The sequence below is a fragment of the Camponotus floridanus genome, unplaced genomic scaffold (genome assembly GCF_003227725.1).
Source record: "Camponotus floridanus strain SB8 unplaced genomic scaffold, Cflo_v7.5 scaffold7, whole genome shotgun sequence".
NCBI classification, from domain to species: Eukaryota; Metazoa; Arthropoda; class Insecta; order Hymenoptera; family Formicidae; genus Camponotus; species Camponotus floridanus.
This window is the reverse complement of record NW_020229838.1, coordinates 1,237,358-1,252,460: the sequence shown is the minus strand read 5'-3', so window position 1 is coordinate 1,252,460 and position 15,103 is coordinate 1,237,358. Positions and strand designations below refer to the sequence as shown.

Here is a 15,103-nt window from a genome sequence, read left to right as displayed (position 1 = left end):
ATAGCATTTTGCTCATGATTTGGAGCAATTTGCTTATCTTATTAATTGGATTGTAATTATTTTCCATCATTAGTGATGTATGTTTCAATTATATGCATTTAAAAATTCACATGATAAAGTTTGTAAAATTTATAAAGTAAAGATTAAATTATCAAAGATCTCTTTATAAAATTATCTATCTATATGTGATTTGTACATACAAATCATACAATATTTTTGTAAACAAAAAGAATATGTTTTATAAAATCCATTCTGGATTATTCTTATTAAAAAGGAAACAAGTCAATCTGTGACAATGTTTCCAAACAGTTATTAAAGGTAGATATTAAACTAGATAAAGTTTTTACACATATATATATAATAGATTTCTTTCCTATGTGCAATCCTGCATATTTATAGCAGGAAGAATGTGCGATATTCACATCTTGTATCTTTCTGCATAAGACACAATGTCCTACTATTATCTAAAATATATACAGCAGGAGGTGAAATAAATTTCTTAAATACAAATAAAAACACTTTTTTCTCCATTAAATAATTTAGAAAATAATGCTCTTCAAGAAATCATATGATGCATTTATCACACCCCAACTAATGAAAGACCTCATGTAATTCAGGTGTACGCCTTTGTAAAAAGAAGATAAACTTCGATCTCTGGAGACATATAGCTCGCGAATCACAACGTGGAATTTCTCGAAGTCACCACCGATCTTTGTCTGCATATGTATTTTAATTACATTCATCGGATAAAACACTGTACTAGTAAAGCCACCAATGAACGCACCGCTGATAAAATTAGTCAATAATGAATCTTGTTCACCTATCAACACTTTCGATTGATCTCGCAGAGTGAAGAACATCAGATTGGACAAGCCATTTCTATATATGATAGGAACCATACCGCGATAACATTCAGAAATACCGTAATTCGTCAACAGATACCTAAATGTATGGGATGTGTTTTTGAATTTGTCATGATATCGCCAATCTTGAAGTAGCGTTTGTACTCTCTCGAGCGGCATGAGCACAGCCTCTATCGTGCCGGCTATATTCGCCGCCAGTACCTTAGCCAGCACGTCGTTTTTGGTGAGCAAGCATAATCTCTGTTTACATCCTTCGTATGTGCTAAACATTAAACTGAGGGATAGAGTTTTTTGGCACAGAGGTGGTAAAATTCCACGATATAACAATTGTATTCCCTCTTGCGATATTTGCCCGATCGCAGCTCTCATTGGTACTCCCTCCAAAATCTGTATCGTAACATAATCAAATGTATTTCTATTTAAATTTTATAAAAGAATTTCTTCAATTTTTCAGATATTTTTATTCAAAATTTCCAATAAAATTAAAGAATTTTTATATGCAATTCTTGAAAATAAGTTTTTTCACTATGTATTTTATTTATATAAGTATTTTTCATAAGAAAAATAAAGAGTTACTTAAATTTTAAATGTTAAACTTAAAAATATAATGGAAAAAACTAGCTTTCAAAAGATAAACATTTTTTTATTTGCATAGCATTATTACTAAAAATTACAAAAAAGAATTCACTATATATTCCGTATGTTATGTTAGAATGTTAAATATATAAATAAATATATATATATATATATAATTTTTTTTAAACATGTATAAAATTCATAATTTGGCCAATTGATTGATTATATGTTGCTGAATGCTCGTAATATAAAAGCAAAATTATCAAAGAGAGAATTTTTTAAAAAATTGAGTATCAGTACAATTTCAGAATTCTTTGTCTTGGTTTTTTTCTTGATAAAAAAAGAAATCTCTGAAAAATCTCTTTTTCTTAAATATTCTATGTTGTCATGATGTACAAAAAAATATTTATTAGTGTTATTTATATTACGAACCTGTCTGAAAATGATTTTATTAATTGGAAAAGTGACAGTGACGTTAATAACAGCAGCGCCCCAGCCACAAATAAATTCATTGAAATCATCTCTTCTGATTTTGAGAACTGAATACAATGATAGCTTTTGCGACGTGACGTTATTCATGTTAGTATAATTTTTAAGAACACAAAAAATATTCAGAAGGAAAAATATTCGATTGTCTTAATATTAAATGTACTCTAGAAACTTTTTTTCCAAAGATATTTGTGACAAATTGCATATTGAATTAGGCATCTTTTTATCTGAAAAATAAAAACAAAGATTAATTAATTATTAATATCCAAGCCGCTTACTTCTAAATCTCTCATCTCTGATATGGATGAATTTGTATCAATGAATTATGCATTATCATATCTAAATGAATCTTTTGCATTTATCTAATTATATTTTCTTATACAAGGAAATGTAATTTCAACGTACATAAATTTACAATTATACTCAGTCATTTGCAATCTAACTTGAAGTAAGACTGAAAAGTAAATTTCATATTTGGAAAGCGTGAAAAGTCTTCGCGCGAATACATTATGTAACCTAACCTAATCGTATCACGTGTTGACAAATTCCCAAGACATCAATTTTCGACTTACGTGTTTAAAGTTTCCTTCCGTGCCATTCAACCCATAGTTTCAAAGACATCTAAAAAACTTTAGGTATTAACGGTGCCGAGGACCGTGGCACTCGTTATCACGCATGTATCATTATCGATGACGTGCGTATGTCAAGTGCCGCCATGTTGGGTCTGACATATCATCTACAGCTGATCAATGTTCGATCGCGGCACTGGAGAGGGAGCTTTCCCTAAAGAAAATCAAGACCAAGATTAGAAAGAGACAGATATATTTTTGGTTGGATCTCTGTCTCTTTTTATATTATATCATTTAAACTAAAAACATTTGTCATCAGATAACACAGTGAAATAAATATGGAGCTTCCAGATAATTTTTCGGTTTTATTTGCGAATGTAAACAGTGACATTGGAAGATAAATTTTACTTCTTTTATTCGTTAAGTATCTCTACACATAAAGATGCTTTTGATCAATGTTTTTAATTATGATACTAATCAACCTATCCGTGATCAAAATAGCGATTTACCTAGTGTCTATATATTTTTTTCTATGAATTGGATTATTCCTGCACCATTGAAGGCTCTATGTTACAGAGCTCAATGGTGTAAACTTCCTTTGGAATCATTCTACGCCACAACGACTGAGTCGACCAGTTGATTACGATTTACGATATGACAGTATTCTTCGTATCATTGTGACGTGCAGGTGTCGTAGTTGTCTCCTGCAGAGTGAAATAAGAATTATTATCGATATAACAATTTTATATTATTATTATTATTATCAGAATAAATAAAATATTCAGACAATGTTTCGCATCACCAAAACGCTCTCGTCAGCTCCCAGGAACTTTAATAAGGCTCTCGAAGCGCCCTTAGGACTTTGGAACGCATCAAGGTGACACGATTATTTCTCATTCGATTGGCTCAACCTGTTGCTAATCTCGAGCAAACTTTAAAAATTATGTTATTAATACTTGCTATTTGACTATTTTCAATTAATATGATCGTATTTCATCGAATTTGAACCATAAAAATGATTTTAATGTAATTTATACATGGTATATTATATTTGTTTATTATTACGTGGAATATAAATATTTGTATGATTTTTAACGAATCAATTCGCATAATTTGCGAAATTTATAAATCATAAGTTTGCACTTCGACCCGAAATTTTGTATCGATGATATTTTTAGTCGCAAGTATATGTGTCACATATGTGAACTTTGGACTGTACTTCTCGCAATACGTATACGTACATGTGCGCGGGATTGTCGAGCATGCATACGTCACATATTGATAGTTTGGAATTTGTAAACTGTTTACAGCAATTATTGTGTCATTTGATCTATGATCGTTGCATTTTATAAATAGAATAAAATAGAATAGGTTAAAGTTTATTATACGTTCTAAAATGAAATAGTCTTTATATGTACTTATTATCAAGTTATTTTATACTTAAGACAAATATAATTGCTTAAATAATAATTTTTAAAAAATAATAATTGAAATAATAACTGCATAATGATATTAAAATTATATGCGACACATATATGTTTAGATGTTTGGCTACGCAAGCTGCAGTAAAACCATCCAGCGAAGAAAAACCGCAGGAAAAGCTTGCTACAAAAGAATCTCAATCCTTCACCATGAATCTCTTCCGTGGTCAATTACAATTGAATCAAGTGTTCCCATTTCCAGAACCTATGGATGAGGATCAAACTGATACGTTAAAAATGCTTATTGATCCTATAGAGAAGTTTTATGAGGTAACTATCTTTTCAAACAGTAAAATAAGCAAAATGTAAAACTATCTATGTATAAGATATATGCTTGTTTTTCTCTTCTATTAGGAAATAAATGATCCAGTTAAAAATGATCAAAACGCGTGTGTAGACGAGAAAACGGCAGCTGCTCTCTGGGAATTGGGAGGGTTTGCTCTGCAAGTGCCTCAAGAATTTGGCGGATTAGGATTGACAAATACTCAGTACAGTCGAGTTGTTGAAATATGTGGCTATCATGATTTGGGTCTTGGTATCATGCTTGGTGCACATCAAAGCATAGGTTTCAAGGTAAAATCTTCTTTCTTGATATGGTGTTTTCCTTTATTTTTCTTCATATTTATTTCACTTCTAACATATTTCTCAATAATCTGAGTATAATGTTTCCTTTTTCCTCTGTCTTTCTGTTTAATAAACTTTGTGCGCACGTCTATTTTAGGGCATACTTTTATATGGCACTCCGGAACAAAAAGCCAAATATCTACCTCGGGTTAGTAACGGTGAGTACGCCGCTTTTTGCTTGACGGAACCAGGTGCCGGTTCTGATGCCAGTTCGATACGTTCACGCGCGATCAAGTCTGCGGACGGATCGCACTATGTTCTCAATGGCAGCAAAATTTGGATATCGAACGGTGGTATCGCCAGTATCATGACCGTCTTCGCGCAAGTGCCTTTCAAGGATCCAAAAACGGGCGAAACGAAAGAGAAAATCACCGCTTTCGTCGTCGAGAGGGAATTCGGTGGTGTTACCAGCGGACCGCCTGAGAAAAAAATGGGCATTAAATGTAGCAATACGGCAGAAGTTTTCTTTGAGGACGTCAAAATTCCGGCGGAAAATGTTCTCGGCAAGGAGGGTGAAGGTTTTAAGGTAACAATTCGTAAATCGAACTTTTCATATTCGTGACATTATAAATTGTTAAAAAGAAAATTAAAAAACATTTACAACTTATTTATATTATATTTATATTATATTTTTATACACACACACACGTGTGTGTGTGTGTGTTATATATATATATATATATATATATATATATATATATATAAGTAATCTATATTATATTTTTACAATATATATATAAATAAAATTATAAAATATATATTTAATATAATTTCTAAAATTTTCTTTTATTTTTGAGCTTGTTTTTGATGCTTTGTGAATTATTTTTATTTGTAAATTTAAATGCTGCACAACGATTGCAATATTAGCTTTAATTCCAGGTTGCAATGAATATCCTAAACAATGGAAGATTTGGTATGTCCGCGTGCCTTTCCGGTACCATGCGTTATTGCATCAACAAGGCTGTAAGTCATGCAACGCAACGCAAGCAATTTGGTCGTACGTTAAACAATTATGGTACTATACAAGAAAAGTTGGCGCGCATGGTTATGCTACATTATATCACCGAGTCTCTCGCATACGCACTTTCTGGAAACATGGACCTTGGAAGCCAAGATTATCATCTAGAAGCAGCTATTTCAAAAGTAATTTTCCTGTCATTCGATTAATTTAATTTATCAAATCAATATATCATAAAGAAAAATCACAAAGATTTATAAAATTACAGTAACTTTATAGAGAAAGATACACTAACAGTAATCAGGATTCTATAAAGTTTTATAAAGTAATTTTGATAGTATCTTCATTTGATAGTGAGAAAAAGCTTGTTAGAAGAATAAAAAGTTTGTACCTGTCTCTTTATTATCTTATCTAGCCAGTTTTTTTCTCATACAATAGTTATTTATTTTATGATACGAAAACTTGTACTATGTAGAAACGATATACATAGATATCTACATAGAAACGAAAATCTAATTCTAATGTTAACAAATCGCAAATTTACTATATTCGTCGTTCATATTATATATTACATAGTCTCTTTATATTGTAGTGTTTCGCATCCGAATCTGCGTGGTTGGTTTGCGATGAAAGTATTCAAATCTTAGGAGGTATGGGCTTCATGTCTGAAACTGGTTTGGAGCGTGTGATGCGCGATCTACGCATATTCAGAATCTTTGAAGGGACAAACGACATTTTGCGTTTATTTGTGGCGCTCACCGGGATTCAGTATGCCGGTAGCCATTTGAAGGAACTGCAGAAAGCTTTTAAAAATCCCACGGCGAATTTAGGGCTAATCTTCGAGGAAGCTACTAAACGGGCGACCAGAGCGATCGGTTTAAGATCGCTGCCTACCTTTGGGGATTCAGTTCATCCGAGATTGGCTGAAAGTGCTGCACTTTGTTCAAAGGTAAAAATAAACAATAAATTAAAATCTTATGTAACATAAGTTTGTATAAAAAGAATATTGCAATTGCAGAGTGTAGAAACCTTTGGTCAAGTGATAGAAAATACTCTTATTAAATATGGACGAGGAGTTGTAGAGGAACAGTTTATCCTCAACAGGATTGCACAAGCTGCTTTTGATGCATGTACAATGGCGATTGTGCTGAGCAGGGCGACTACGTCGCTGAATAAGAATCTTCCTAGTGCAGAACATGAATTGTTAATGACGGAAACTTGGTGTATGGAGGTATGAATATATTTATTCTCTTTACTGTAACAGGATCAAAAACTGTTATCTAAACTATTTGCTTATAATATTTCATTATAATTTTTTTTTCTAATTTAGTGAGTAAATTTTATTATTAATATAAGGATCATTTAGAGAGTCTAATGTTAAAAAAATATTTTTTTCAGTTGAATAGTAACAATTGATTGAATATTTTTTCATCTTATGTTTTGAATGTTATTTGATCCTACTAGTGGTTATGCAAATAACGATTTATTTTATAATTATCAAACACTTTAATATATTACATTAATTGCATTACTTGGTGTAGGCATCCAGCCGCATTGCATATAATCTGCAGCAGGTCAATACTGGTAAGCACTTGGACATTTTTAGTAAATTAAATAAAATTTCGAGAAATGTATGCGACGTCGGCGGGTGCGTACAATTCAATCCTCTGGGCTTTTAAGGTTTTATTGTAAATTTAATATTGTAAATTTTTTTTTCTGTAAGAAACGACTTATCTGATTTTTCTATGCTCCATATAAAAGAATAAGATTTGCCCTTTGTGTGATGAGAAAAAAATATCTATTTCATACTGTTTCTTCATAATTCATAATTCAATTTTTACATGAATTTAGTTGATTAAGTAAAATAAGTTAATTTATAAGTCTCAAAAATTTGTATTTAATTAATATGCATCGTAAATTTTAAATAGGACAGGAAATAAATATATTTTTTTAAATTTTTTGAATTAAAATTAAGTAAAAGTCAAAAAATATAAAAAAATTGTGATTAACAAACTCTGTTTAAAAATTGTTTATGCATATATAATTTTGTAGCAATGAATAATGCAACTAGTAATCTTATAAGGTGTAAAGTATAAGGTATATCATGTACATATAAAATTATGTATTTTTAATATTCTCTTTATACCTTTACACGAAATAATGATTTTAAATAAATACTCATACAAACATCTATTTCACGTTTCCTTTTTTAGATGCTGTTTATTTATATATATCCATTACTTTTGTAAAATAATAAAAATAATCATTTAATATAGATCACACGATGTATTAAGTCGTCTTTTACATAATAAATTAAATGAAAGACTTTAAATGGGAGAAGTGTGTCGTGTTACAGTATATACATATACATACATGTATATATATACATATTATATATACATGTATACTATATATATGTATATTTTATAAATTTAAAAATATATATAATTTAATATTATATCGTAGCTGCTCTCTTTTCCCACTCAAAGAAATTCTTTATCGCATAAGACATATGAAAGAAATGTATCGAACAGGAAGCTACAAGAATTATTAATTATAATCAATCGCTCGTTTTTCTTTAATCGTTAAATGCATAATTTAACAATATCACAATTATGCGAATATTAAGATGCACAATTTTCCCATCGTACTTTATCCGTAATAAGTGGAAGCACACTGTGTATGTGTGTGTATATGTGTGTATCTATATATATACTTATATATATAGATCTTGTATCTTTTTTTTTTTTCAAGATGTGTAACATCCGTGTACATGAGATTAATACTTTACGTAAAACGAAAGTGAGGCGAAAAGACATGAAGCTGCACGCACAATCCGCACAATACGATCGCATATCACTTAAAGTTTGAGAATCAAATTAATGTTGTTATTTTCGATTTCTCACAGTCTATGAGAAATATATTATGTAAAACAAATTTTTTGAATGTGATGTTTCTTTAGCCGTAACTTAACAAAATAAAATTCTTTATTATTAGACAAAATAAAATAAAATAATGTAGAGTCAATAATTTTTTTCCAATTTTTTTTCCATTAAAGAGCCAACAAGTGAAAATTGCGAATTCGTCGAGTTTCAATAAGGTTTGAAATCTCGCTCAATTTTCATAGTGGCAGTGCTTTGCTCAAATTTTCGCGACGACATCCGCTATAAAAGCTTTAGATTCGAAAAGTTTTTGATTCTCAAACTTAAAGTCAATTTTAACACATGATAAGTGTTCGAATAAATTAGTCAATTTTACTTCAAACTGACTTATACATAATATGAAACTAATGCGAAAGGTGAGGATTATTTTTTTACATGCAAAGAAGGCAACATGTCGGGTGAGGGAGCCGGGGATTTACCTACGAACGTTGATAGACATCATAACAATGGCTGCAATTTTTGTAACCTCTGAGAAAAATAGAACATCTGAGAAATTATTCTCTTTATACATATATGTTCGTTACTCCAGGTATGTTAATTTACTCGTTGAAGGGATGAAAAATCACCCATACAGTCTCTATGAATCTACGTAGTTATTCGGCAGAATGCGCGTTTGCGTTCATATCTTAAATCTAATAAATTACCGTTGTTTACATAACATTAAAAGTATAGGAAAAAAATGCTCGAAACAGGGTAAGAGATGATTATAGAAATATATTTGTTATAATAATTTAGCTAATCGAAATATAGGATATTTTTTAACATAATATAAAATTTTTATTTAATTATATTTTTATTTAATAGTATTTTTATTTAATAATATTTTTTTTAAATATTTTTTTAATATTTATTTAATGTTTTAATAAAAAAATCCAAATAAAAAGATGTAAAGAAAATTGAAACAAAAGAATAAGCATCTGGAATATTGTGCGCACCTGATCAAGATTAAATATTGATATCTAAAATAAAAAGATATTTTAGATATTTTATCTTCATAAAATTTATCATTTTCGATTTGAGGATTTTTTTTTAATTTATGCAAAATTTTTTTGCGAGATTAAATTTATTTGAACTTGGGAATTAAGTTTACAAAAAATTTATTTATTCGTCGAAAAATTTGAAAAAAAATTTTGTTCAATATTTTTTATAATTTTTTATTTTTATTTTATTATTAAAAATATTTTTTTAAAAGAAAACATTTGTTGAAATAAAAATTTAGATGTTAAAAAATATCCTATTTCTCAATTCGCTAGATTCCTATAATCCCTGGACAAAACTGGAAAGTCACCGTCGTTTATGTCTGTGAGGCGTGATCGCCAAAATCACATGTGCGCACTATTACACGCTATACAATATCACTATAATGCAATTATTCCAATCCAGTAGGCCGTCAAACTCCAGGAAAACAATCAAGTCCTTTATTAATGCTCGACAAACGATCTCGGCAATAACGCTTCACTTCATCGCGTAAACGACGATAAAATTCGAGCTCTGCTTGTTAGAGCACTTGATATCTATATAAAAAAGATGATTTGAATGTGTCTCGTAAGAGCTTATAATATCTCCTCGTATTATCCTTAGATTGAATACACATGCGTAACCCTGATATTCCTCAATATGAAAATAAATCTTTGTGACCTTTGATCCTTCACACTATCGTTCTATGACTTGCTTAAATGTAACGTACATACTTGGTATTGGTGTTGAGAAAAGAAGCGGAGCAGCTATATTGTGCCAGCATATGCGATTTCCGTATCATAAAATCAATTGGTCGGATTTTTATCGAAGAACATCGGCACGCAGTTTTTATATTCGCAATAAAGGTAATTAATACAGAAAATAAAATTCGACATCTACGAGTGTAGAAATGAAAATAATTAAAAAGATACATTGCCGATTTTTTAATTAAGGCTGATGTTCGCGATGCGATCCACTCGCAAGAGTAATTAAGTACTTGCTCGATTGCTTAAAATCTTACTTTCGTTGTGCACACTTTTGTTTTTATTATCTTAAATAATCAATCACATCGCGCGTTTCACAGGCCACGCATCTGTACGAAACTAATCGCTCATAACACGTTTATATATCGTAATATTAATCGCGATTTATTTCTCACGACTCAATGTGATTCGTAATCTCTAATATACTTAATATACTCAAAGATCGTATCGCGCATACGAAATAATGTTACATCACTTCTCCTTTGAATTCTCGTGTATTAAAACTTTCAAAGGGTTGGAGTTTTATGTACGAATGTTTCAGAAAAATACAGTTTTATATTTGCAATGAAAGATATATTCAAAATATAGAATCTAGATAAAAAATCATTATACTTTCTAGATATTTTCCTTTTTCTTTACATTTTTTCTCCTTGCACAATAAGAATACATTTATCGTTTTTATGCGAAATATGTAAAACTGTGCAGATAAAAGAAACAGATTTAGCTTCTATAATATTATCCTTTGCAACTAACAAAATCTAAAACTTTCATATTAAAATGAGATTATAGTCGGATAATAAGCGAAATAGTGACAGAAAAATGTAATGAGCGTTGAATGATTGATCTCCTCGCGATGGTATATCTCATAATATAATAAATTACTCTGCGCAGTATTAACGCGCTATTTGGCCGCACACACACAATTATATAACACAACAGCAATCTACATTAATTATATAATATCGACCGTACCTTTACATATCAGAAAAATCTGAAGCGAGACATGATCGATCTTTTGCAGAGATAAGGTCGTTATTCATCATACACAAAATTCGAAGGTACGTCGAATGTAAATTAAGATGACTGGAAATCTGCGAAAGGACATCAAAACGACTTTATCCGGTCATTGTTGGCGTATTAGCTAGTCATATCTCACGCAACATCGAGAATCGCTTTACAAGCAGTCTCGTTTTACAGCAGTCATTAAAAAATATTATATTCATGACGCTTTTAGTGGAGGACAAGGAATATACTCGAAGAATATACAAAAATTATTATAGCAAACTGTTTGAAAGATGGAAAAGATAAAAGTTTCAATTCGAATCTTATCGAATAATCAGAATATAAGCGTAATTTAAAAATCATTAATCTCCTGCTGTCAGTTGGGGTATTACAAGTAATTCATAAGAACTTGCCGAGTTAGGGATTATATGATGTCATTACCTGGAGTAACTCGCAAGATAGACACAGAGAGGAAGAGTTAGATGATGATCTAACCCTGTGCTATAGACAGATTTTTGAATGTTTGTCCGTTCCAAGCGATGGCGATACAATAATGCTGAAGTAGCTGAATGAGGAGTTCTCGTTCGTCCAACAGCTCTATATGCTCGATTCGATTACGATCCATTACAGGCAGTGAATCATAAACCTCCACCATCGTCCATGCGCTCGTGCCTTCCCAATTATTTATGGTAAAGCTGCAACAAAATTAGAAAAATAAATTATCGCCTCGTCGACCATCGTTGAACAGAGATAAAAAGTGTAAAGGATGTAGTTACCGCCTTTGTTGAGTCTCCAACGATTCGCAGTCTTCCACGCCTGCCAATAAGCATCCGCGACTACGGAGATTTGACAGCATAACTTGGCCAAATTTGTCCTTCATGTTCACCTGTTCGTAGCTGACGAAGAGGCTATTGGAAAACTTGCCCGCTAGCCATTTCAACAACGATGAGGTCGCGCTAGCATCTACATACACTAGAACACATTCTGCGAGGAACATGGTGGGTAAATTAAAATTGACTTCGGCTTGGGTCAACTTATTATTCAACTCCGCTATGTGTCGCAGATCTGTACCGACTAGATGATAATTCGCGGCGTGCAGCTCTGTGGTCGAAAATCGGATCTCTCCGTCTGAAAACAATTATGTGGAACGTGTATACAGAAAGTATAAGCAACTTTTAGATAACGAGAGAGTATAATAACGCGTGTTCCGATACCTTCGGTGTTTAGCATATCGATTAATTGCTTGTGTTTCTTGATGTGATAACATTTCTTCGCAGTTATGCTGGGAAAGTCGAGCTCTACAAAGTTCGCAGAGCTATTCCCCGCCTCCCTGAGCCTCCAGTAGAGTGTGTCAAAACCACAACCCAAGTTTATGATCTGCCCCTTACCGCCAGACAACTGCACAGACGTGAAAAGAATCACATTCCATTAAGACTAATGATATGAATTATAGTTTAATTATATATTATATATTATGGTATACATTTTCTTATATATTATTATTATATATATTTTCTTTCTCTTTCAATTTCTTATTACACATACTTTATGTGTGTAATAAGCACAAGATATCTATATTTCAATAATATTAATCACTAATATTTATATTAATAATTGTATAAATTAATCTTTCCTGAAATTACAAAATTATTCGTCTTATTATTGATTAATTGTTTTAATTAACAAAAAATAAAAACCATTATTTTAATTTTGAATTATTTGTTAATGCTGGTTTTTTAATTATTTTATTAATTATAATCAATATATCGAAAAACTCTTTGCTTTTCTTAGGTATTTATGAAACGAGACTATCAACTTTAAAACAGAATTTTCCAATTCGTGGCAACATTTTCATATTAAAAAGGTTAACATAAATTATGAATTTCATAAAAAAGTTAATTTTATTTAATATTAAACTGCCATTATACTGCCTTAGGACAGATTAAAAGGACTTTTTATTCGCATTATAAAAAACGATTGATTTTTCGTTTTTATCCTCATAATTCTTTATAAATAAGTGTGCACGCACGCGCGCGCTTGAGTGTGTGTGTGTGTGTACATATCCGATACTCTCCGTATATTTGAATTTCGGATTAACGGATATTTGGGGTAAAATAACTTCGAAGTCGAAAACAAATATTTGTTTATATACAATGATGGAAAATTTTTATTCCGCTATATATATGTATACATTTGCGTCTACCGCCGGTTCGCCGGTGCCAAGTCGGAAATGAGACACGAGGAACTGCTGCACGCGCTGCAGCGCGTTTTTCATTGACCTATATATCGGCTGACGGTCGCGAGAAAAGCGGGGAACCTCACGGGAATTGGGACAGGGCCTCGGCCGTCAGCGGGTCAAGGTTTCCGCCGCTGCACGTCCCTGCCGCCCGGATCAGCTGTATCTCGCCCCTCCCGTCGTCCCGCCCCGCCCCGCTCGTGCCTTTTCATTCCGCTCCCCCGTCCCCGCTCATCCCGATTGTTTTCTATTCACGTTTCTAGGTTCTAGGTTATATTTCGCCGAGACTCCCGTCGTCCTACATCATCCACGTCCGCGATAAAAGATCGCGCTTATCTTGGCATGAACTTTTTATCTTCGACAACGAAACGATATATCCGAGATACGCGGCGCAGAAACAAACGGATAAAGTCTCTCGGAAGGGAAGAACCGCAAAAAGTGCAGAAGGTGCAATTGCAGGAAACGAACTCGGTATCGCGTTCGAGAAACCGTTCTTTTCAAATGGACCATCTACGTCTGCCACTTCAGCGCTCGAGACGAGATAAATAAACAAGTCTGGTAAAGAGCGACGTGGAAAAAAAGTGTAGACGGCTGTGTATATCGAAACGCATTGATGCTCACCTTGAGGAATTTGTCGACGAAGAGCTCGATGCCCTTGACTCTGGCGTAATATCCGCGATTGATCTCGGGCGCCTTCCGGGCGGTCTGCTTGACGAACAGGCTGATGAACGGGTCGCACCAGTAGCCGAGCTGCACCGCGTAACGCTTGCACTCGCTGGCGTCGTCGTTGGTGGCCTGTATGGCCTCATCGTCCGCCATATCCTTGATCATCACACCGGTGCCGGGGATAGTGGCGGGTTGCTGCACGGGTTCGCTCTCTCCCTATCTTTACCTCTCTCACTTACTCTCTTTCTCTCTCTCTCTCCTTCTTCCGTTCACTTTCTCTCACGCACTCTCTTGCTCTTTCTTCTCCCTCTCGTTCGTTCACTCAGATAGAAACGATCATTCTACCACTCGGAGTTTCGCGCGGCGCGCGCGGACACCCCGGAGATGGATGCGGCGGTCAAGCGGACGATCGTGTATCTGTCACTTGCGGCGCACTACTACGCCACCGCCGGCCATACTGCCCCCGCGGTGCTGCTGCTGCTGCACCGCGAGTCTACACCTGCGCGCATGCGCAGACGTTCCACGGCAGGAGCGGTGCCGCGAGACCGGGCGCCTTTGCTTTATTTCACATGCCGATAAAAATCTTCAATTTTTATCTAAAAAATTAAATTCTTTTAATTAAACGAGAATTAAACATTTAATCGATATATATATATATATATATATATATACATGTTCGGATTTTTATGGGAAAGCGAGACTATAATTTCAGACAAACAAGTCTGTCGAGAACAGATCTTGTAAAAGTGTCGGCAAAATGCCAATGGTGGTTTTTAACTGCTCTGCTGCTAATCTGTGCTCATCATATTTCTATTAACGGATCATAGTAAATTTCTCTTGCTAGCATTTTGCTGGCAAAATCTGCCCTCGCGAACAGATTCGTTGTCTGGGATGATAATAAATTTCTCATTGACGATACACATTTTATTAATGATAAGTCTTGTTACAAATCTTGCACTATATAGCTCTTTGGATT

The 15,103-nt window shown here is 33.0% G+C and overlaps 3 protein-coding genes across 3 annotated transcripts; 1 reads left to right on the top strand and 2 right to left on the bottom strand.

Moving 5' to 3' along the window:
- Window positions 1-252: 252 nt before the first annotated feature.
- LOC105251586 (solute carrier family 25 member 51) lies at window positions 253-3,186 on the bottom strand. Its single transcript, XM_011258505.3, has 4 exons — window positions 3,007-3,186; window positions 2,501-2,711; window positions 1,872-2,155; window positions 253-1,250 (listed from the first exon to the last, which is right to left on the bottom strand). Exons 3-4 carry the CDS (start codon window positions 2,016-2,018, stop codon window positions 540-542), a joined length of 858 nt encoding a protein of 285 aa, XP_011256807.1. The 5' UTR covers window positions 2,019-2,155; window positions 2,501-2,711; window positions 3,007-3,186; the 3' UTR covers window positions 253-539.
- On the top strand, window positions 3,101-7,355 carry LOC105251587 (very long-chain specific acyl-CoA dehydrogenase, mitochondrial). The gene is made up of 8 exons (XM_011258507.3): window positions 3,101-3,374; window positions 4,041-4,248; window positions 4,333-4,551; window positions 4,700-5,128; window positions 5,482-5,745; window positions 6,153-6,509; window positions 6,579-6,791; window positions 7,102-7,355. Exons 1-8 carry the CDS (start codon window positions 3,286-3,288, stop codon window positions 7,237-7,239), a joined length of 1,917 nt encoding a protein of 638 aa, XP_011256809.1. The 5' UTR covers window positions 3,101-3,285; the 3' UTR covers window positions 7,240-7,355.
- Window positions 7,356-10,033: 2,678 nt separating this feature from the next.
- LOC105251585 (leucine carboxyl methyltransferase 1) lies at window positions 10,034-14,604 on the bottom strand. Its single transcript, XM_011258504.3, has 4 exons — window positions 14,083-14,604; window positions 12,440-12,623; window positions 12,002-12,353; window positions 10,034-11,920 (listed from the first exon to the last, which is right to left on the bottom strand). Exons 1-4 carry the CDS (start codon window positions 14,290-14,292, stop codon window positions 11,716-11,718), a joined length of 951 nt encoding a protein of 316 aa, XP_011256806.1. The 5' UTR covers window positions 14,293-14,604; the 3' UTR covers window positions 10,034-11,715.
- Window positions 14,605-15,103: the final 499 nt, after the last annotated feature.

Bases quoted from the DNA above. Each gene is read 5' to 3' on its own strand.
- LOC105251585 (XM_011258504.3), bottom strand. From the start codon at position 14,292: ATGATCAAGGATATGGCGGACGATGAGGCCATACAGGCCACCAACGAC. The intron at 12,624-14,082 runs GTGAGCATCAAT...ACGTCTGTGCAG, and splicing joins TCGTCGACAAATTCCTCAAG to TTGTCTGGCGGTAAGGGGCA. The intron at 11,921-12,001 runs GTAACTACATCC...ATTTTGTTGCAG, and splicing joins TTGGAGACTCAACAAAGGCG to CTTTACCATAAATAATTGGG.
- LOC105251587 (XM_011258507.3), top strand. From the start codon at position 3,286: ATGTTTCGCATCACCAAAACGCTCTCGTCAGCTCCCAGGAACTTTAAT. The intron at 4,552-4,699 runs GTAAAATCTTCT...CGTCTATTTTAG, and splicing joins ATCAAAGCATAGGTTTCAAG to GGCATACTTTTATATGGCAC. The intron at 5,746-6,152 runs GTAATTTTCCTG...TTTATATTGTAG, and splicing joins TAGAAGCAGCTATTTCAAAA to TGTTTCGCATCCGAATCTGC.
- LOC105251586 (XM_011258505.3), bottom strand. From the start codon at position 2,018: ATGAATAACGTCACGTCGCAAAAGCTATCATTGTATTCAGTTCTCAAA. The intron at 1,251-1,871 runs GTTCGTAATATA...GTTACGATACAG, and splicing joins ATAAAATCATTTTCAGACAG to ATTTTGGAGGGAGTACCAAT.